The sequence below is a fragment of the Caretta caretta genome, chromosome 5 (genome assembly GCF_965140235.1).
Source record: "Caretta caretta isolate rCarCar2 chromosome 5, rCarCar1.hap1, whole genome shotgun sequence".
In the NCBI taxonomy this organism is placed as follows: Eukaryota; Metazoa; Chordata; order Testudines; family Cheloniidae; genus Caretta; species Caretta caretta.
In genome coordinates this window covers 111,113,426-111,134,762 of record NC_134210.1, presented here as the reverse complement: position 1 = coordinate 111,134,762, position 21,337 = coordinate 111,113,426, and the positions used below count along the sequence as shown (strand labels likewise).

The following is a 21,337-nucleotide window of genomic DNA, read 5'->3' as shown; positions in this document are numbered from 1 at the left end:
TCATGTTCTGATGTGACATTTATTTGGGCAGGTGTATGTAACAATAAGTCTTCACATTTTGATTGCATAGATAGTCATATATTCCACTGAATATTTCTGACTATCCAGATGAATCCAAAAGTTCTTTGCAGTCCTTGCAAATTAAAATTAAAGAGGTATTTCTAAAAACTTTTGGATTCTTCCCATCATGTGGCTTGCAGGATTTAGTGGGGTTTCCTTATTTAAATTTTTTCTACAATTGTTTTTAAAAAATAAAACAAGCCGTGAAGATGGTTGAGTTTAATAAGGTGATAAATAGTTTTGATTGATCTTTTTCCCCCTTACAATGGCATCTGGTACAATGTATAACCTTGTGCAACCCAACTCTAGTTAATCTAAACTTGGTTATGTTTCCCAGGCTTAGTGTGTGCTCAGAAAACTCCCCTGATGCTCCAGTTGGTGACCCAGAGTGTGGCCCTTTTAAAACTGACTTTCAAAGTATGGAGGTCCACAGTGCAACCTTAGTTACCTAAGGCAGCTGGTCAGCTTCCCCTACCATTCAAATACCCTTTTATCTGAAAGTTTTGGATATCTCCTGAGATGTATTTATATGCAGGGATGTCCTATATTAAAATTACTGAGTCTGACACAGTATGGCTATCTAAAATCAGATGAAGGTGAACAGAAGACTGAGAGGGATAGACTGACATGGAATATACCTATTTTGGATACTTTTCCCCATGCATGCATCCCCTAATTTTTCAAGATATTGCAGACAGAAAAAGGGACAGAAGTGGGGTTTTTACCCAAGAAAGCTTATGCCCAAATAAATCTATTAGTCTTTAAGGTGCCACCGGACTCCTTGTTGTTTTTGTAGAAACCCTACAATTATTGTCAGAAGTCTCCACAGGGTTCTGTTATCCCTCTAAAATTCATAAGAAGTTGCTTTTTATGATTTAAGCCCCACAGTGTCTGGATTCTTTTTTGAACTGCTTTTCTGTTCATCACCTTTCCCACCCATTTCCAGAAGTGCTTATGAAATCTACAAACTTTGCTATCTCTATCTTTAACTTTGATCTCCTTCCTAAAGAGAGCAGTGCACTCATTCTTTCTAGCTTGCTTTTGTTCATTCTTTCTTTGCAGTCCCATTGTTCTCGGAATCATTTACTGTTTCTGCTCTCACCTTCCCTCCTTCTTGCAGCAGCTCAGGCATTTTTGACTCTTCAGTTCTTCTGCTATTGGAGCCTCACAGGGTATGCCTTCTGGCAGGAAAGCAACAAAGAGTGGAAGAGAAGAGAAATCATGCCAAAGGCGGTGGTGTCAGACAGGAGCGAGGGTAGAGGTTTGCCTGGGGACAGGAAAACGTCTCATTCGAGGAAAGTGGTCAAGGAGATGGAGAAAAGGGAGGAGGATACGCTGGACAGCTGCCTGAAAGCTGGGCTTGAATGTGCGTCCTGGTACAGTTTGTGCATCTGGGTGGGAGAAAGGGAGAAGTTTTAGTTGAGACTGTTGTTTCTGGAAAGGGAATCATAGCCAGCAGAGGAGGAGGGGGGCTGGTCTGTGATGAAGGAAAGGTTTGTGATGGGTAGGGTGACCAGATGTCCTGATTTTATAGGGACAGTCCCAATATTTGGGGATTTTTCTTATCTAGGCACCTGTTACCCGCATCCCTTGTCCCAATTTTTCACACTTGCTATCTGGTCACCCTAGTGATGGGAGTCTTCACAGAGTAAGTCCCTCCTGGCCCTGCTCTTCCACCCCAGCCTCCCTCTCGGTCTTGCTTAAACAGGTACTGTCCCTGCCTCACAAAGTAAGCCGGAATGGATGGGCTGCTCCTCAGAGCCAGTACTCTGGGGCCAGGGACTCAGTAAGCTCTTTTGTGCCATAGATCAGGTCGAGGTGAGGGCAGGCAGGCAGATAGAAAGAGGTTATTTTCCAGCTCAGTGGAGATAGGGAAGTTCCCAAATGTCTTGGGTGGCAGAGGGAGTCTTTCCAGTAATCAGCTTGAGAGGAAATGAGATGGTAGGCAGATGGGGTGGGAGAGAGTGAAGAGAAAAGATATTGTAGTTGAGTTAACTCAGCTCCCATCCCTAACCTAGTATTGTAGAGTTAAAGAAGGCTTGGGTTCAGATTCAATACCTGTGAAATCAGAGGTGCCATTTCTGACCAGGTCTTGATGGTAAACTAATGTAAGTATTTCAGTGAAAAGAAACACCTGTCCTACTCCTTATCAGCCCTATTGCATTTTAATAAGTTAAAATCTATTTTATATTGGCACCATCAATTTAAAAATCTCTGTTACTTAGGACTAGGTTGGAATGCTGGGTTAATAAGGACATGTTGCCCCATTTTCCATGCCCTAATTATATGGAAAATAAATGTATTTCCTGCATACCTGTTTAGTTACAAAGACAAAACTTTCCCTTTTTGCCTTTCTTTGACTAACGTAAGAATATTAATTGTTCAGGTTTGTCTTTAAATTTTCTCAGAAAGTGAGCATTTGTGTGTGTTCTGCAAGGTGGGAAAGGTAATTCAGCCCATGAACAAATTTTAAAACAAAATAATATTTGCTTAGGGTTACTTATAAATAAATATGAGGCAACTATTGGTGCCAAGTGTGATCCTGACATTTGATTGCTAGTTAAATCAGTCCAGATTTAAACATGTAAACTCCTTGATTTGTATGGAGTAAGACATCTGTATTTAGTTTATTAAAACCTGCTGACATCTCTAGAACTAAATTTGTGCTCATATAGGCCTCTGGGTAGCTGTATTGAAAAAGCAGAGATTTTTGTTCATCTGCTTACCTGACTTCCAGCCCTGTACAGGTGTGCTTGAATAAATTAACATCAGATACCTCTGATGAGCCACTGCATACATTATCAACAGAGGTGAAGATGTGAAAAGCATGCTACCTGCCTCCTGTTATCACCTCCTCAACACAAAAGCATCCATTTTTTTCATCATCCCGCTATGTTTGGAAACTTATACAAAAAACTTTTTAGAGACTGCTTTTCAAGAAATGCACGCGATTTTAGGAGCAGATAGCTCCAAGAAGGTACTCAGCACTAGTTTATGGTGACTATTAATATATTTCCCCTAATATCATTAGCCATCAGATACAGCTTGTTTCCCTTCACTAATAACAAGAAGAGAACATTTTAAGACATCTGTTTGATTAACTGTATGTCACCAGACAATCAAAACAGGTTTTTGCTATGTTATTTTTCAAATCTGAACATGTTTACACATTTGCTGTTGGTATAGGAATTTAAAAAGAATATGTGGATATGCTCAACAATGCTATGAACCAGTAGGTTTCCTTGGGGACTCACTAAAATGTGCTTGTTTGCTTACATTCAAACACGTCTTTCTTTCACAAGAGAGCCTGGCTTGTAAAGAAATGGATTCTGTGACCCTTATGTTGAGTAGTAACTTCTTCTATGGGTAGTTCAGTGGGACTATATGCAGAGTATGATATAATCAGTCCGAGTAAGGAAGACAGAAAGAAGGACAGAATGAATTAACTTTTATATGAGTGATCTACCAGCTACTGTGTAGCAGCTCATTTTTATTGTAGAGGATGAAGTGAAAGAAGAGTGGGGAATAAAAGCATACAAGCCCAATCTTATTTACATGAGAAGCCCTAATGTAACACCAGGCTGCTTACTTGAGTAAGGGTTGCAGGATCAGGTGTGTTGTGGAGGAAGTTCTTTCTCTTTTTCACCCTGTAAGGAATTGTACTGACATGTATTACCATCATTTTATTATTGTTGTATTAGTTTGAAAATGAAGGTAAAGCTTACATCTTCTAAACTTGCCCCACACAACACAGGATTTTATATTGTTGTGTCAACCTGCAAAAGTAAATCTAGGACTTTTCAGTCACCTGCAAAGTCAAGCTAAGTATTCACTGACCCACAAGCATTAAGAGAGGTGGTAAACATAATTAAGTCAGTAAAAGCACTGACTGAACCATGGCACATATGGAGGAATATTTTCCCTTGATGCAGGGCCGGATTTAGGGGCAGGCGATCCAGGCGACTGCCTGAGGTGCCGGGCTTGTGGGGTGCTGGGCTTGGGGTGCTGTTTTTGTTGTTAGCCATAAAAGGGAAATTTATTGTCTTGTGTGACTGGGAGAAATCATGTATGCATTCATGCATCGAAGTCATGAAATGGGCTACAAATGCAATAAAAGATAAGGTATTCAAATGTTTAACAAATGGAGGGGGCGACAAAGACATTCCTCACTTGGAGCACCATTTGGTCTAGGGCTGGCCCTGTCCTGCTCTGCTCTATATGTTTAGCTCTCGTAATTTTCTATGAAAATTACATGTATGACTGTGTCAACGGAAGAATATGCAGCGTAAGTGCAAGTTTCCAAAAAACGTCTCTTAATCCTTAATCCTGACCTACAGGTTTTTCAATCCTGAGCTTCTCTTCAATAAAGATTGCCTACTGTGTCAAGTTATGTGGAGTGTTTGTAACATGGGTCCCCAATGTCCATTGGGAACTAGCCTGGAGACCATCAAATGTATGTTCACATACAGTAGCAACAATTAAAAAGTCAACCTTTACACAATAGTGACCACACCAGGGTCTATGTAATGCCAGGTAATGTTGTGGTATCACAGATACCATTGTGTGGTCACGGTGACAGTGTGTATGTTGACATTTTAGTTATGATCACTGTGTATTAGTTGCCATAAGTTCCGAACCCAGTATGTCCTCTAATGAAATCCTAGAGCTCTAACTTGTGCCTCCTAGTTCCCGGCATCATCTTTTACATGAGCACTTTGCCTTGTGCTAAGAAAGTTTTTTTTTTTAATTAAGAGCTCATTTCATATTTAAGCTTGCCCTAAAAAGCATTCCTTAAAGATACTGCCTAAGAAATAATTTAACATTTTTGCCATAAGGCACCTACAAGCTTCATATAAATGGACATGGAAGAGAAATGAAAGAGTTTTGTGTTTGCCAAAAATGTACGCTATGAATAAAAAAGGACTTTGGTGTATATGTATGTAAATATAAAGCATTTGGGATGGAGCGGGAGAGAGATAAGAGGTGGAACTGGGTTGAGGAAATGATTTTTTTTTTTAATGTCATTTTGTTTTCATCCTCTTTGGGTTTTTTTTTTTGTTTTTTTTTTTTAAATTCCATCCCCATGCCAAACTGTATGACCTAAAACACAAATTGTAAATTTATTATAAAAAGCTGGTACTTTTAAAGCATTAGTGATCTTGACTAAGTACTTTACAAACTTTATTACTTACTTTAGTAACTAAAGAAAAAATGGTAGGTTTCAGAGTAACAGCCGTGTTAGTCTGTATTCGCAAAAAGAAAAGGAGTACTTGTGGCACCTTAGAGACTAACCAATTTATTTGAGCATGAGCTTTCGTGAGCTAAAAAATGTTGCCCACTTTCAATTCAGTACATTTCTCTCTCTCTCACCTTTCCTTTGCTATGCCAAAATAAAAAACAATTAAACTTTGTCTGTTTACAGCTGAAAATATAAATGGAAGACAGTTAATTTTGCGGCCCATAAATATTAACTATCGCCTTTGTGTCTGACACAGAACATGTAAAAACAAAAAACTATGCATCTTTAGTTGTATTGATAGATAACTATCTAAAAATACAATGGAGAGGGAGAGAAATCAGGTCTATCGTGAGAAGGTAAGATGGGCCTTTGGTCTAAGAAGGAGATGCATGTAGCTGATGCAGGTGCTGCCATCGAGGACAGTAGATCCTCAATAGTAAGTCTCTCAGGTCTGATAGCCAGATATGGGAGCAGCACTAATTCTGCAGCCTTTTTAGTCTGTTCTGTCACAGAGGGGGCACTGCTGGGTCAGTCAGCTCACTAGTAATTGTGTTTTACAGACTTCTAAAGCAATTGGCTCAGTCAGTCCCAATTCAATAAAAGTGGAAAGCGAGAGCGAGAGCACTTTTGTTCTATTTTTTACTTGAAATTATTTCATTCAGCAGTCTGTCTTTTTTATTACCAGGCCTTGACATTAGCACTCCAAGCTATATTAGCATCCATTTCAGCAGTTCAGTAATGGTATTAAAAAAACACTTAACTTCAACGGTGAATGGTTGTATGACAGTACCATAAAAATCCACATTAAAAAAAAACTTATGTATTTGTCCCTGCAAATTATTTTTCACTTGTTTAACCACTTCAAAACTACGCTCTCTTGACTGGCATTTGCAAGGGCTCTTGCCACAAGGAAAGCTTGCAGTGGAGCTGGGAGGCCACTCCACCGACAAAGACATAAAGGGAAAAATCAAGACATTTTTAAAAAAAGGCAATAGGAACAAACAAACAAAAAAGCCTACCAGACAGGTAGATAACCTTCCATTTGTCAACAGTGGTAGGACTGGCAAACTCAAAACATCTAAGGTTTAAAAAAAAACCCTCTTTGGCACTTGGAACATTTCTGGGATTTCATTTTGAACCCACCACTCTTCAAACTTGGGACAGGAGCCTAACTACCTTGGCACTGCAGCACACTCATAAACGACTGCATTAGGTTCTAAATTTTGATTAAACATTCTGTAATTAATCAATGGCAGACATGAAGCAGTTGGCAAGGTCCAGAGCTGCAAAATGTTTAAGACATAAAACATTACAAAGTAATTAGAATGTGCTCCTTCAAGAGAAGGATTGCCTTCAATAAAGAGGTAAATGATAGCATCATGTTTATTGTGGACGTAGGCAGCCAGTGCAATATGATAAACTGCAGGAGATACACATATCAGTAATCATCCACATTATTAGTGTCATTAATCATAATTCTAAAAATATGACAGCAGCAGCCAACTTTTTGACCAATTTTGCCTCTGCCTGTTGGCCGTTATAACTTCACTAATAGACTGCAGAGCTCCTGTGCGTGGCAGTTTGCATTGGGAATGGAAGGTTAATTATATTTGAGCTGCTGATTCCTTCTCTCTTCGGAGAAGACTGAGCACTTTGACAATCCCAGGAGCTCACTGCTGTTAAACCAGTAAAAGTACTTTATTGAAATTTTCTTTGTTGGTCAGGAATGAGTAGATGTTTCAAATGAGATATAAGCGCCAGGCTGGGATGGCTGCTAATGTGTCTTGCTCCAAAATAATCCTTGGACAGCAAACTGAACTCATACTTCCCTTAGATCTCTTTGCATGGTCTCCTGTGGCTTGGTAAAAAGTTGAAAATTTAATAACCACTGACAATGGTATGTATGGAACAATCTCAGAGGATTGGCATTGCTGAGGAGTTGGGGTTTGAGTGGAGAGAGTTGGTATGATTGTTTAGGATAATCTGCTATCAGTTGACCTGAAAGTTGTACTTTATTTAGTAATGTAAAATTACTAATAGGAAAGCCCTGTTGAAATTCCACATAGTGTTTTGTTATGTATCTCTTCTGGTTCTATATAAATAAATCCAGCATTTTTAGATAATCAAAGCAGGGTGAATAGTGCATGAGGATTGGCTCTGCACTGAAGATAATAGAATAAAAGAACAGCAGAATAAAATCACTGAAAGGCTTGTGAACCTTCCAAGCAAATCTGATCTAATGTGTTGCTTTGCACCAGTATCTTGACAAATATATATATTTTGGTTTCAGGAAAGACTGAGTTTCACTTTGAGATTTTGCATTCACTCAAACCTGAAATTCAAAGTAGAATTCATGGGTGAGATGTAAAACAGAAGAGACAGTTTGCACAAATTCCTTCAAACCCATTGCATTTTGCCTACTGTGGTAGGGAAATAAAATGAAAAGAAAAAAATGACTGATTATGAGTGTTGGATCATATAATATTTACAAGGATATAATTTGTATATATAATATTTACAAAAAATATAATTTTAAAAATAAATGTCAATTCATGTATTATTTGAACAACAAATACCTACAGGAAATCTGTATTCTTTAAGGGTTAAATTCTCCTGCACAGAGGGCCAGCACAAAACCCTAAGTACCACGTAAAACGTGGTAGGTGGATACGTGGTGTATAGGATCTTGTAGGGCATGCTCCGCATTGGGAGGAATTCCACCTGAAGGCTCAGGTAGAGTCTAGTAGCAGTCTAGGACAAATGGCCTGATTCTAAATAGTGCTGAACACCAACAACTCATGTTGAAAGATTATGCTCCAAATGAGGTTAAATTCTGGCTGTGTAACATTTTTATAATTAGTTAGCTCACTTTGGAAATGTTTAGTGAGATAAATCTTTTTAATGTAAACTTTCTTCACTAGTCCAGATATTAGACAAGAGTGCTGGCTATTTTGTCATAAGACTCTGCTTCCAGGCAGCTGGTAAAGTGTGAGGTTGAAGTGTTACAATGAATTTATATCATTTCTGAGTAACTCTGGCAAATACTCCAGTGGTTATGCTTTTCATTTGTAATATCTTTTGATCTTTAATGGGCAACAATAGTTATATATTAAGAGTGTGACATGACCTTGATGCTTCTGAGCACGCACAGCTGTTGTGAAAGGGTAATTCTGTTCATTCGGTAAGGATCGTCTCACTAACACCTCAACAGGTATGTACTGAATTATTGGGCCTTTCAAGAATCCCCAACCTGTCAGATTTTACTAAAACATGGTATGGGAAGAAAACATGGCAGTCAGATATCAATTCCATATTTAACCTGAGCATCCACTCACATAGTCAGCCATTCTGCCTTCCCAAATACCATCTCAACATTAACATTTTTTATGCATTCCACAGTGATGACAAATTGTTTTTTGACTCTAGCTCTGGATTAAGTATGCAAAAGGCATGTTTGCCTCTGCCAACAAACCAATAATTCTCACTAACATCTTCAGAGTTACAACATTTATAAAGTTGCAAAGTGGAGTAAACAAACCATCTGTTTGGCTTTACCATATATGTCATGCTCTCTTATTAGCATATTACGATTCATTTAGTAAACAAAATTGGTGATTTCGTTCATGTCAAAGTTATGGGGAGCTTGAAGATGATTAACATTCCTGGGACAGGCACATTAATACATTGCTTCCTCTGCGAAGTTAAATGGCTTCTCAGGAGAATCACCCCTTGTTGACAAGATGAGACTGTCAATTTTGTTTGCCTGCCACATTAGGGGCCGTAAGGGGATGGCAAGCTCTGAGAAAGAGGAGCAGTTTAGGCAGCATAATTCACTGCGAATTGAGAAAAGAAGTCTAATTCTGATAAATGGTCGACCCCAATACATCCTACCTGTTATTACAACAGACGTGCCGTATCTGTGCAGTAAATTAGTTAAACCCCTAAAGAGCTTGGTGGGAGCTTATCTTCAAGTGAATAATTTGAGTGTAGCGGGAGCCGTCTTCGTGACCAGTGTGAATGATTTGTTTCATATTGAAAGGGATTGAAATGACTGGGTTCCGCATCTTTAATTTGCGAGAACTTGCTTGTCCTTCATTTCCTACATTTAATAAGCACTTCTTTACTTTTTTTTTTTTTTTTTTTTACTAGGTGCTGAACTGTATTTTACCTTTTGGATTTTCTTCCTGTGAAAGGTTAATATTTTCAGATTCTACACAATTTAAAGCCTCAAGAATCAATGTTATTGCCCAGGCTGCTCATATTAAAATCACCATAGTTTCAAACCAAACCAAACCCAAGGCACATTAAGCACAATCAGATAAGAAGAAAACAGAATCTGCTTAAAACTGAAAATATCTATGTGAAATCCTGGCCCCACTGAAGTCCATGGGAGTTTTACCTTTGACTTCAATGGATCCATGATTTTAGTGTCTTTCTGATCTATGTTATGTTGGCTTGGATGGATGGAGGGATTTTTTTTATTTTTTTTGTGTGTGTGTGTGTGTAAGACAGCCAGATGGTATTGAAGAGCAACTTAGACAGTAGGAAAATTAGAACTGCAAATGGAAAAATCATTTCTTAACCAGATTCCAGGTGCTAACTAAATTCTAGGAACTATTTTCTCATTCATTTTTAAAGTAAATAGGGGGAAATGGCTACTACTTCCTTCTTAAAGAAACATCAGAGCTAAGGCAAAGACTTTCTCTCATAACTATGCACACTGCTATGCTTAGCCAAGTTTTTACTTCTCATGCTTTGATTTTAGCTGTATGAAACCCGGCATTTTCAGTGTGCAGAGATTTTGAGAAAGAAAAAATTGGCTTAGCATATGTTCGCATATTCTGGGCTTTGTTTTGAGTTTCAGGCTCAAATAAACATGGAAACTGAAAGTGAAATTTAGGCAAAAAACTACAAGTCGTCGCCTTGTTTGGGATCAAAATCACGTGAAATTGCCAACTTTTAAACAAAACCATAAATCTTCATTTATAACCTCTGGGGCAAAGAGGATCCATATGGAACTTGGCCTTATTTGTTCACACCAACAAAGAGAGAGAGGAATTATTTATGGTGGACTAAGGGGCTATAACTAGGACAAATGGGATGGTACAAAAGTAAAATTTAAGCTGAATAACAGAAAAAAAATTCTAATGAGCTGTAGGCAGCTATGAAAAAAGTTTCCCTAGAGCAGCGGTTTTCAATCTTTTTGAGCTGAGTGCCCCATTTGAGTTTAAAAATTTGGTTGTCTTTCCCCGCCCAACCCAGACAAAAAGAGGTTAGTCGGGGGTGAACGTGGTGCTCCCTCCCCAAACCCCGCTGCATGGGTCTGAAGCCCAAGCCACATGGCCTCGCCGCTCACCCCTCCAAACATTCCTAAGGGGGTGCACCCCATAGTTTGAAAACCTCTGCCCTAGAGGAACAGTGGAAATCTCAGTGGTTGGCTGACAAGGCACTGGAACATGTCCTCATGGGAGATGGATTGAATAGCACTGGCAAAAAAAAAAAAAAAAATGGTCTTGATGACCAGGTAGATTATCTCTAGCTTCTAGGAAGTGTTTGCAAATCGTAGCAAACATTCTGACAAATCTGTGCTGAGTTTTGATGGTGTAATGAAACCCCATGTTGGCTGAATGTTGTATGGTTTCAGGTTTCATAATAAAATATTAGCCGCTTTCTAGTTATAAGTGATTGATTAGTACTATTGCCTGGAAACAAGAGGGATTTTTGTTATGTTGTGTTTTAATGTAATAACCCTACAAATATTTTTTTATCACGTTACTTAATGTCGGGATCACTTACAGTAATTTAAAGCAAAGCTGTCCAAAGAGTCAAGACCCACTGCTGCAAGCTACTGAGCATCGTCTGCTTCCATTGAAGAAGTCAGGTGGTGGCTTTGCACAATACCTAGTTTTTGGATAAAAGGAGCATTCACTTTCCAATCTGCACAATACAATTTCCGCAACATTCAAATGTCCATGAAGGGTGAACTTCGTCCCATGTAGACGGGCAGCCCTGGATTGGACCTAAGTGGTATATAGGCTTTGTATCAAGCCTCCACACAAAGGTGAATTTCTCCCTGTATTATTAATTCCCTTCCACTTCAAAAAAACAATAAAAAACATTCATACTAAATAAAAATAAACTAAAATAAAGCAGTCATTACATTTTTCTTTCCAACGAATAGATAGTAGACAGAATCAGACTCATTGGCAAGTGTTGAAAGGAACTGCTGAAGAGTACCAGACTGGATTTATGAGCTGTATAAATGGCATGTGCATTTAATTGACCATATTTCTTAGACTTATAATCCCCTTTCTTTTGTTGATGCATAGTGTATCTCTTGCAAGTGAACCAGTAGGTGGGGTGGAACTACAGTGAATTTTATTTATGGAAGAATATTTTACTGAATTTCAGAATGAAAGGAAAAAATTACCACAAGTGGCATCACAGTCATATAAGATAACTGTCCATAGTCAATACAGCTGACGGTTTCACAGAACTTCCAGTCTGACAGGGAAAAGGTGACTTGGGAAGTTTGATAACATCCCTGCATGTCCGCAGCCACAGATTTCATCTTTATCATCATCATTATCATCATCTTTTTAGCAGTACTGATTCATTCTTAAGATTGTTGAGTTTAGACTGCAGAATTTCCCTCTGGTGAGAATTTGTCCACACTCTTCTGTCCACCATATGACTAATTCATGAATAGCTATATGGAAGAAGAATATTAATTACCCAAAAAAACTAGAGCCATTATGGGCTTCATAAAACGATTAGAACTTTAGTAAAACACTTTTGCTATTGTAAATAGCATTGTACAACATTGGGGGGGGGGCAATCCGTTTTTACAAGGAAAATTATTCAAAATGGAAATGTCTATTAGCTAAGCAGATACATGTACACTTTTTAGTATAGGACTGTTTTTTAAAATCTCAGGTCCACAACCCCTCATTCTTCCTCCTTGCCTGAGATTGGGTAGACCTAGTTTCTATGATTGGTTGGTATCTGTCCTTTGGTGATGCTCTTTGACCTTGTATTTCTCTCTTAGGGTCTTTAGCTTTCTAATTCCTTTTATTTAATATTTATGTTATAGCAACACCCAAAGGTCCTGATCAGGATCAGGGCCCCGTTTTGGTAGGTGATGTACAAATGTAGGGGAAAACATTGTCCCTGCCCTGAAAAGATAACTAAGAAGTCAAGGAGCAGACAAATGATGAAAGGAGAGAGAGACAAATTTGCTATGATTTTTCTACACACATACACACACACACACTTGCCATTTGTATTTATTTTAGTTATGTAATTTCATAAATAAATACTAACTATTCCAAACTGCCTTGCAGCCTAGCCAGTGGACATGGTTTACTTTCTTGCAGACATTGTGTCATGAGAAGTTATATGAAGGAGGAGTGGGTAGTAACCATACTGATCAGTTCACGGAAAGCATTTCATGCTTAAAGGATGATGTGGAAGAAAGCACAGGTATTCAGGGAGGATCAGTCAAACAGGTGGCACTCAAAGGCTTGCATGTTGCAGAAGCAGAGGATAACATGTTAAGAGTCGAGCGTAGATAAGCAGAGGGGGCAGAGTTGTGAAGGATCTTGAAGGTCAGGATAAGAAGCCTGAACTTGATGTGGTGCAAAGGGTGGACCCACTGGAGAGATCTAGCAGGGGTAGTGATGTGAGTCGAGTTGCAGGTTAGGAAGATAAAAATAGCAGCAGCTTCTTTGTGAGGGGTGACACGGGTGACGGGGAGTCCAAAGAGGAAGAAGTTGCACTATTGAAGACCGGAGGTGATGATGACAACAATTTTAGGACTCTGCTTATTCCTTCCTCTCTCTTTCTGTTTATGCTCTGTGCTTTTGGAACACTGCCTTTGCTCATACACTCCATTCTGAATTTGTAAAATGCCTTTCACCATGGCTTTCAACACAATCAGTTTTGCTTCCAAGCCCCACTCTCTTTTACCTATTAATACTAGTGCCTTTCTGCTTCGGGGCCTTCTCCCTTTTTATGCTGCTAGTTTCTTCCAGGCCTCTTTTCCCATAGGCTCTCCTCTCTGCTTTCATATCTTCCTTCTGTCTCAGGTCCTGTATCCTCAGCCATCCTCACCCATACATGCATGCTGGAACACACACACAGACATCCGAGTCACCAGACTTTCTTTGCCATTGAAGCTCTGGAAACACTAAGGCATTCGTTCAGGAAAGCATCTCTATTCAGGACGCTACTCAAACACCTTCTTAAGTTCTGTCCTGAGTTGGGATCTTGCAGCACGCTGTCATGTTCTTAATGCACTGGACAGGAAAAGGAAGGAATGTAGAATCATTCTCCAGTGTAATGTGAACTCATTTTATCCCCTTTCCTATGCCACCAATCATTCACCCCTGACAATCTGAGTGGCTGGCAACTTCAACACAGAATATTCCAAATTCTAGGAGCTTTAACCTCTATGGCTTTGGTTTCAGCACAAAATTTCAAACCCACAATGTCCAAATGAATGCATGTTTTCCCCTCATTGCGCTCCTCTGATCCCTAGTGGAATGTTTTTGCATATGATATTTAGGAGGATTATTAAACACAAATGAAATAGATTAAGAAATGAATGTAAAATAATCAATTCTTTTGAACTGTGGTTGCATAATGGAAATCGACTGCTATGAATGAACTTATGTTCCAAAGTTATGAACAGCAGAGCTAATGCACTGCCATGAGTTCATCTTTATTATTGCATTACACCTGAATCTATTGATAAAGTAGTTTTTTTTTTTAAGCTAGGGATGGCACTTAATTGAATAAAAGTCAATGTAATTATATTAGGAAAAGCCAACAGTACTGCTGACAGCGGAAAAGGGACACTGCTGAACAGAGTGCCAGAACATGTCCACACATTTCTGCACATCGTTTAGCTGACAGATATTAAAGGCTGGTACATAGATTAATTAGATTACTGATTGCCACTGCTATAAGTGAGAATTGAATCAGGGAGGCATCCTGCCCTATCATAGCATCAGTGGGATTGTGTCTTTTCACAGATCATCCTCAGGAAAGCATATGTCCATTTGGGGTCTCAGAGCATCCTTTTTAACCATGTTAATTTATTGTTATCTCTTCATTCAATGAATTTTGACGTTATTTTCACTACACATCTGGCTGCTGTTTTCCCAGCAGCGAATCAAGGAAACAGTAAGTGCAGATGTGTGAGAAACAACAGACAGCTACAGTTAACCCAGCCAGTTTTACATGGCAGCAAATTCCCATATTCTTTTTAGTGTGAAATCAAGGGTTGGGGAAAGAAGTAGGAGAAATGGTAAGAAATAAATCCAGAAGAGCATTTCAGGAGTTTGCAGTTAGCTGTTATTTTGATAAGGACAACTGTGCTTTTACACTCATGCAATAACTCTGGTGATACCCTAGCTGCTTGTCAGCTTATATAGGCTTTCACACTAAGCATTTCCTATGCCATGCTTAGCAACTTCCACTTGGAGTCATCTGCCATCTGACACTGGAAAGGCAAGGAACAACTGTGTTGAAGCAGGAACTATAGGGACAACTTCTGTTTATCATTTATGTATGTACACACTGCTTGCATCTGTTTAGAGCTCATTTGTGGATGATGATGTGAATTTGCTTTGTCCAATTTGATTTATGAATTTGGATTGTGTGGCTGATCCAATATCCACCAAGACAGCAGTGTAAGTGAGATGATGGCTGACAGAAAATGATCTCACAGTCAAGACATTTTTTAACCTGTATTTTATCGTTTTAAGATTTTGTTTATTTTTTAAACCAGATATGTCTGGATTGGAATGTGAATTTGTTCTCTCTCTCTTTCTCTCTCTCTTTTTCTCTCTCTCTTTCTCTTTTGTGATCTCGATTTAGCAAAAGATTAGAAAGCTGATCTTATCACAAGGTAAGCTCAGCCTTCATAAGTGCAGTGTGGGGATGTATATAATACACTTCTGTGCCTACGAAAAACAACCGTACTATATTTGCTTGTGTGAAAAGTGTGTTTCCCACGTGGGAATAGAACAATAAATGCTTTCCACTTTTCTTTACCCTTGAACATACCTCTCAATCCTCTCTCATTATGAGAGCTCCATTTTGGACCCAAATTTACCTACATCCTGTGCAGATCTGGTTGGAATAAAATGAAGTGCAGTATCAGTTTGACATCCGATCCATCCTTGCAGGAAAATGCGGTTGACCATTTCTATCTCTACCTGTTCACATTTATTACTGTAAATTATGTACAACAGACATGATGAATCAAGAAACAGTTGATAGAAAGTTAAATAAATTAACCCCACATCATTTTAATGTTTCTGCATTAGTATTTGTCTTATGACCCATACTGAGTCACTGTATCATATTTGGGACTTCAGCTTATTGAGAGATATGCTCTTGTGGGATTTCTAAAAATGAAGTTTCCAGTTAGGAAATACTGCCCATATCTCACTTTTAATTTTTTCTTTTGATGTTATTTTAGGACCCGAAAGTACAGAGAACATTGGGTCATTATGTACCCTCTTGTCCAATTTTGTATCCAGTACTTTTTATCTTTTTGTTTGTTATGCTATTCCATTGATAAATCCTCTCTCCCTCTCTCCCTCCCTCCCCACATTCAGACTCTGATCTTCAATTTACAATGCGCAGGCAGACCTGGTGAGCCCGCATGTTGTAAATTGTAGGTTCGTGTCCTTAGTTTGCAAACTGAAAATGTTAAGCAGTGGAATTTCACTAATTCTATGTCACACATTTGAAATTCCAATCATTCTCCCCTCAAAATATCGGTCTCATCCTACTTCTCAGCAATGGTTCAAAATCAGAGTAATCTAATGTGAGGTCTTATAATTACTAAAACTTTATTTTGTATTATCGTAATTAAAGTGAAATATTTACCAGACATGCTTTCTGTGATGAAGTGTTTTGATATTTTTATCATGTTTGTCGGTTTACTCACTAATTTTAAAAATTTTCCAGTCATTAGTGCAAATCAGTGAAGTTCTACTGTGCTTAAAATCTATAGAATATCTAAAAGGCTTATATCAAAAATGGAGAGTAAAATTCAGTGTTTAAAATAGGAGACTATATTTCACAATTACTGAGATGAAACCTTATGTTTCATTGCATATAAAGATCCTTAATTCTTGAAGATAAGACCCCAATCCAACAAAGCACTTGAGAACATGCTTAACTTTACGCTCTTGGGGCCTGATCGAAAGCCCACTGAAGTGAGTGGGAGCTTTCCCAGAGACTCTTGAATAGTCCCACTGACATCATGCTTAAAGCTAAGCATGTGCTTAAGTGTTTTAATGGATTGAGGCCAAAGTCCTGTGCATTCAGCCATAATTTTTACTGAAAATTCTATTGCTTGAGTCATTTCAAATTACACTGGACCAAGCACTAGGAAATATATTTTGGAGGACAATAACGCTGCTTTGACAGGAGGATGGACCAGATGACTTTGGGTGAGATTTTTAAGAACATCTAGTGGCTTTTCTTCACAGTGCAGCAGTGCACACTAGAGGGCTGTAAATTGTAGAGGCTCTAAAATGTGTGTTCTAACTTCCCTACATGTAGACCCTGCTGAGGCACTCTAAAAGGTACCTAGTGCGCATTATATAGACCCGTTTGAAACAGTACTACATAAATGTGCACTAGGAACCTGTTTGTTTGTCAGCGGGGTCTACACAGGGTACTTAGAGCACAACACTTTAGAGAGCTCTTAAATTTACATCCCTCTGATGCACATTGCCACACTGTGTAGACAAGCCCAAATTGACTTTCACTGGGACTTCTGCTCCTAATCCCCAGAAGTGTTTTCCATCTCGTCTGGGTCTGATTCTGATCACCCTTATACTCCTTTGATTTGTGATTTTCACCAGTTTTAGTGAGATCACAATCAGGACCTGGGACTACATACTACCCAATTGTCTTACTCTTGTGCTTCTCCTGTACTGTGGGTTTTGGTTTTTCAGGGTTTATGGGTTTTTTTCTTCCTTGAATTACTGTTTCTGAAAACCCCATTTCAAGAATCAAAAACCGTATGTCACGTTGTTTATTAGGCTGAAGTATGCTTTCAACCGGAAACATAAAGGCTGCAGCCACTGCTGAGGCTAATGATGATGGGTGGTAGCGGGAAAATAAAGTAGGGTGGGTTGTGTTTTTGTTTTTGTTGGAAGGGGTTTTTGTTTACTTTGTTCTGTATTTTTCATTTTGTTACAAATTTCTCTTCTCCATTATATGAATGAGTGGATTTTCAAGAAACCAGGGGCAGCAGTAGCTTTCCATTATAAGTTATTGATAAATCAGAAATGTATGTTTCATGCTTGGCAACTATACATTTAATGAAAAATACTGTACATTTTTTTCTCTTTGTTCCCTTCCTTCTTCTTTTTGCAGGCACAGTGCTAACATAAACCTGCACCGTAAACTGTTGACCAAAGAACTGGATGACATGGGACTGGACACCTCTCAACCTTCTCTTAGTAAGGACCTCCGTGATGAATTTTTGGTGAAGATCTATGGCACCCAGCATCAAATGGGGCTTGACATAAGGGAAGACACCTCCTCACCAGCTGGTACTGAGGATTCCCACATGAATGGGTATGGAAGGGGCATGTCTGAAGACTACATGGTCCTAGACCTGAGCACCACCTCCAGCATCCAGTCCAGCAGCAGTATCCATTCCTCAAGAGAATCTGATGCAGGCAGTGATGAGGGGATTCTCCTGGATGACGTTGATGGGGCAAGTGACAGTGGGGAATCTGCACACAAAATGGACACCCCTGCCATAGGTGTAGGTATGGGTTCCGACCTTCCAGGATCCCTCATGTTCAACAATGTTTCAATGAGCAACGGTGGGATAATGTGTAACATTTGCCACAAAATGTACAGCAACAAGGGGACCCTCAGGGTGCACTATAAAACGGTGCACTTGCGAGAAATGCACAAGTGCAAAGTCCCTGGGTGCAACATGATGTTTTCCTCTGTCCGCAGCCGAAATCGGCACAGTCAGAACCCTAACCTGCATAAAAACATTCCCTTCACTTCAGTAGATTAGTTTAAGGATGGACACGCAAATGCCAGCTCTCACGGAGGGCCTACCATGTTTGAACTGCCATATACAGTATATATATGTATGTGTATATATATGTGTGTGTATGTATATATATGTATGTATATATATGTGTGTGTATGTATATATATGTATGTATATATACACACACACACACACACACACATATATATATAAAAATATATATATATGTAATCTTTTTCTTTTTTAACAAAAGGAAAACACCAGGTGCTTTTGTTTGTTTGTTTTCATTTTCCTTCGTTGGGTTTGGGGTGGGGGTGGGGGCAGGGGAAGGTTAAGAAGGGATGGAATCTTTAACTGGGGGTGAAATACCCTCAATAAAAACCACAGGAACTTGCAATTAGCCCCAGTTTTGTTAGGAAATTCTTGGTCATCTCCAAAGAGACAAATTGTTCTACCCATGATTATTGTCTGCAAAAAAACAAAAAACAAAGAAGCAAAAAGAGGGTGGGGGGAAGAATTTCTTGGTTATCATTGTGTACTTTAAGCCGTTGGGAGAAACTTCTACTAAGCATGGCTGTTACACTTGTATATATATTGAGCCTTGAGAGGCCTATGATGTAAAACAATTGTATTGATGGTGGTTTAACTCTCTCTCTTTTTTAATTTTTACAGTTACATCCAGCTGTTAGATATGCAGAAAAAAATAGTTTACTGGCTAGCTCTATTCAATTTATGTTAGCTTTAATGCACATTTTTAAAAGAAACACGGTCTTGTTTTAACTACCTGCTATATATAAGTAATACAGAGGGGCTGGCATGCTTTACAGTACCTGATCTGATGCAGCTTTTTTGTCTTGTACTATTACATAAATCCAGTCATGCACTTTTTTCATACACTACAAGGGGATGTGTAATAATATCCATGCTTTTTTTTCCCTTAAACTATTGCCATATTTTCAGTAAGTGTCTTTAAAAAAAACACACTTAGATAAAAGTGGTCTGGTCAGTATGGGGCATGAATGCCAAACAAAAAGTATTAGTATTTAGTGTTAATACAAAAGTGCCAACTTTGCACAAGTTTTCAGAAAAGAAAATATAACTAGTTACTCACTATAAACCAGAGGCTGAGTTTTTGGCTAACAGAAAAATGCTAGGGGAAGAAAAACATAAAGAACACTTGGTGCTTTTTTCAAATGTCAAATATTATTAGAATCAACAGTGCATCTTTATTTCTTATATGTTACACTACATAAAAGGAAAACAGAATTATGTGGTGTGAATCAGTGGAGGCATTTCCTCTGTTGAGCAAGGATAATATTGCAGGATATAGATGCCGAAATTACTTACTGCCGAACAAAGCTAGATACAGTGAATCCATTCTGGTGCTCCTTAGTCCCGGGCTTTTGTGTTCTTTAAAAAAAAAAAAAGAAAGAAAAAGAAAGAAAGTCTTAACTCTGTTGTTCTGTAAAGTTGTCTGATTTGCATTGGAAAGTGCTGTAGTATGATTAAGGCATGTTTTATAAAAGCAAACAAAAGACATTAATGGCAGAAGCACTTAGAAGCACTGAAAACACATGCTGGACTTTTTATTGGTTACCTTCCCTTTGGATAAATTAGAGGCAAAACCAAAGCTATAGTTGTGTTAATGTTTTGTGTTTTACGCATATGGTTCATCAGAGAAGAATGAAAGTAAGTCCGAGAGAGAGAGAGAGAGAGAGAGAGAGAAGAAGCAGTTGAGAGAGACAGAGGGAAAGGCTGCCCTCCGAATCTTTTTTTGTTTCCGGTGTTTACACATGGTGCTTGAGCTGGTAAACCGCACTGGCAGCCTAAGCTACCACAACATACTGACTGAATGATGATATTTACTTAAGTTCAGCCTACAGCCAAAACCATTAGGGTGTGTGTTATAGACTTTTTTTTTAAGCCAAGAAATATTTCAGCATACAATGCTCACTTAAAGACAATGTATTCCTTTTCTGTATTTAATGGCCTAGAACATTTCTCTTGTTATGCTGAGAGTCAGAAATGCTCCTTTGTTTCAGCTTCAGGTTGTTTTGATTTGTTGTGTATTTTGATCATTTTGTCCACGTGAGCATTCACTCCTGTTAAATTTGCCAGAGGAAACTGTTAATATGGATCCTTTCCCTTTAGGATTTATTGTACATTTCAGTATTCCAAAAGTAAGACTCAACAGATAATGCAGTGTTTCCATTTGTAGAAAATAAAATTTAAAAAATACTTCTAAAGAGACTGAAAACATGCTTCTATGGGATGTGTTATTTAAGGCGAGCTTCTGGTCACTCTTTAGTAATGTACAGTGAGAAAAGACTGAAAACATCTGTGGATTCCATAGAAACTATATGAAAAGTCCAGTGTGTCAGACAAGAAATATGTGTCAGACAAGAAACCCTAAGCAGTTTTTGCTGACTTATTATTTTACATTTTTTCACTTTTCCCCAAATTCTTAAATATTTTCCTCGTCAAATTAAGTGAAGAGGTTTTATGTTTGTACATGTCCAGTATGTTTTTGAAAGAGGGAAGTTAGAACAGTAAAGGTGAATTCTTCTCAACATATGAACCTTTGTAGTGTTATCTGTACTGCACTCCTGTCACAATCCTAAGCTATTAGGAACCAAGCAAGATGGAAAGTTTGAAAGACAAAACAAAAATAACTGAATATCTACAGAAAAACACTGTTTTTGAAGTATGTATGGTATAAATAAATATCTTTTTTTAATGAAAAACACATTTGAGGTATATAAATAATTCTTTACTGGATGAATCACAGTTCTGCATTCTCATTTTACTCTGTTTCTGCTAAAGGTCAAATGGTTTTGGTAAACTAGTTTGGAAACTTAAACATCATCAGCAGATCAATTCAGCAAATGAATTACACAGAAAATGTCTGTTTATTACACAAAATGAAACAGGATGTTAGAAGAGTATAACGGATCAGAGACAAACCTCCGCAAGTTTTTATAAGCCTTGCAGTC

The 21,337-nt window shown here is 38.4% G+C and overlaps 1 protein-coding gene across 6 annotated transcripts in view; it reads left to right on the top strand.

Moving 5' to 3' along the window:
• Positions 1–21,092, top strand: part of BNC2 (basonuclin zinc finger protein 2) — a 400,292-nt gene extending 379,200 nt beyond the window's left edge. For 4 of the 6 annotated variants that reach the window (XM_048850870.2, XM_075128811.1, XM_075128812.1 and 1 more), the window contains one exon: positions 17,705–21,092. In XM_048850870.2, coding sequence (XP_048706827.1) covers positions 17,705–18,365 — 661 coding nt within the window. In that variant the 3' untranslated portion in view covers positions 18,366–21,092. Of the gene's footprint in view, positions 1–9,448; positions 9,493–15,181; positions 15,213–17,704 lie in introns of those variants that run through there. The other 2 variants (XM_075128814.1, XM_075128815.1) reach the window with 2 other exon arrangements.
• The last annotated feature ends 245 nt before the right edge of the window (positions 21,093–21,337 follow it).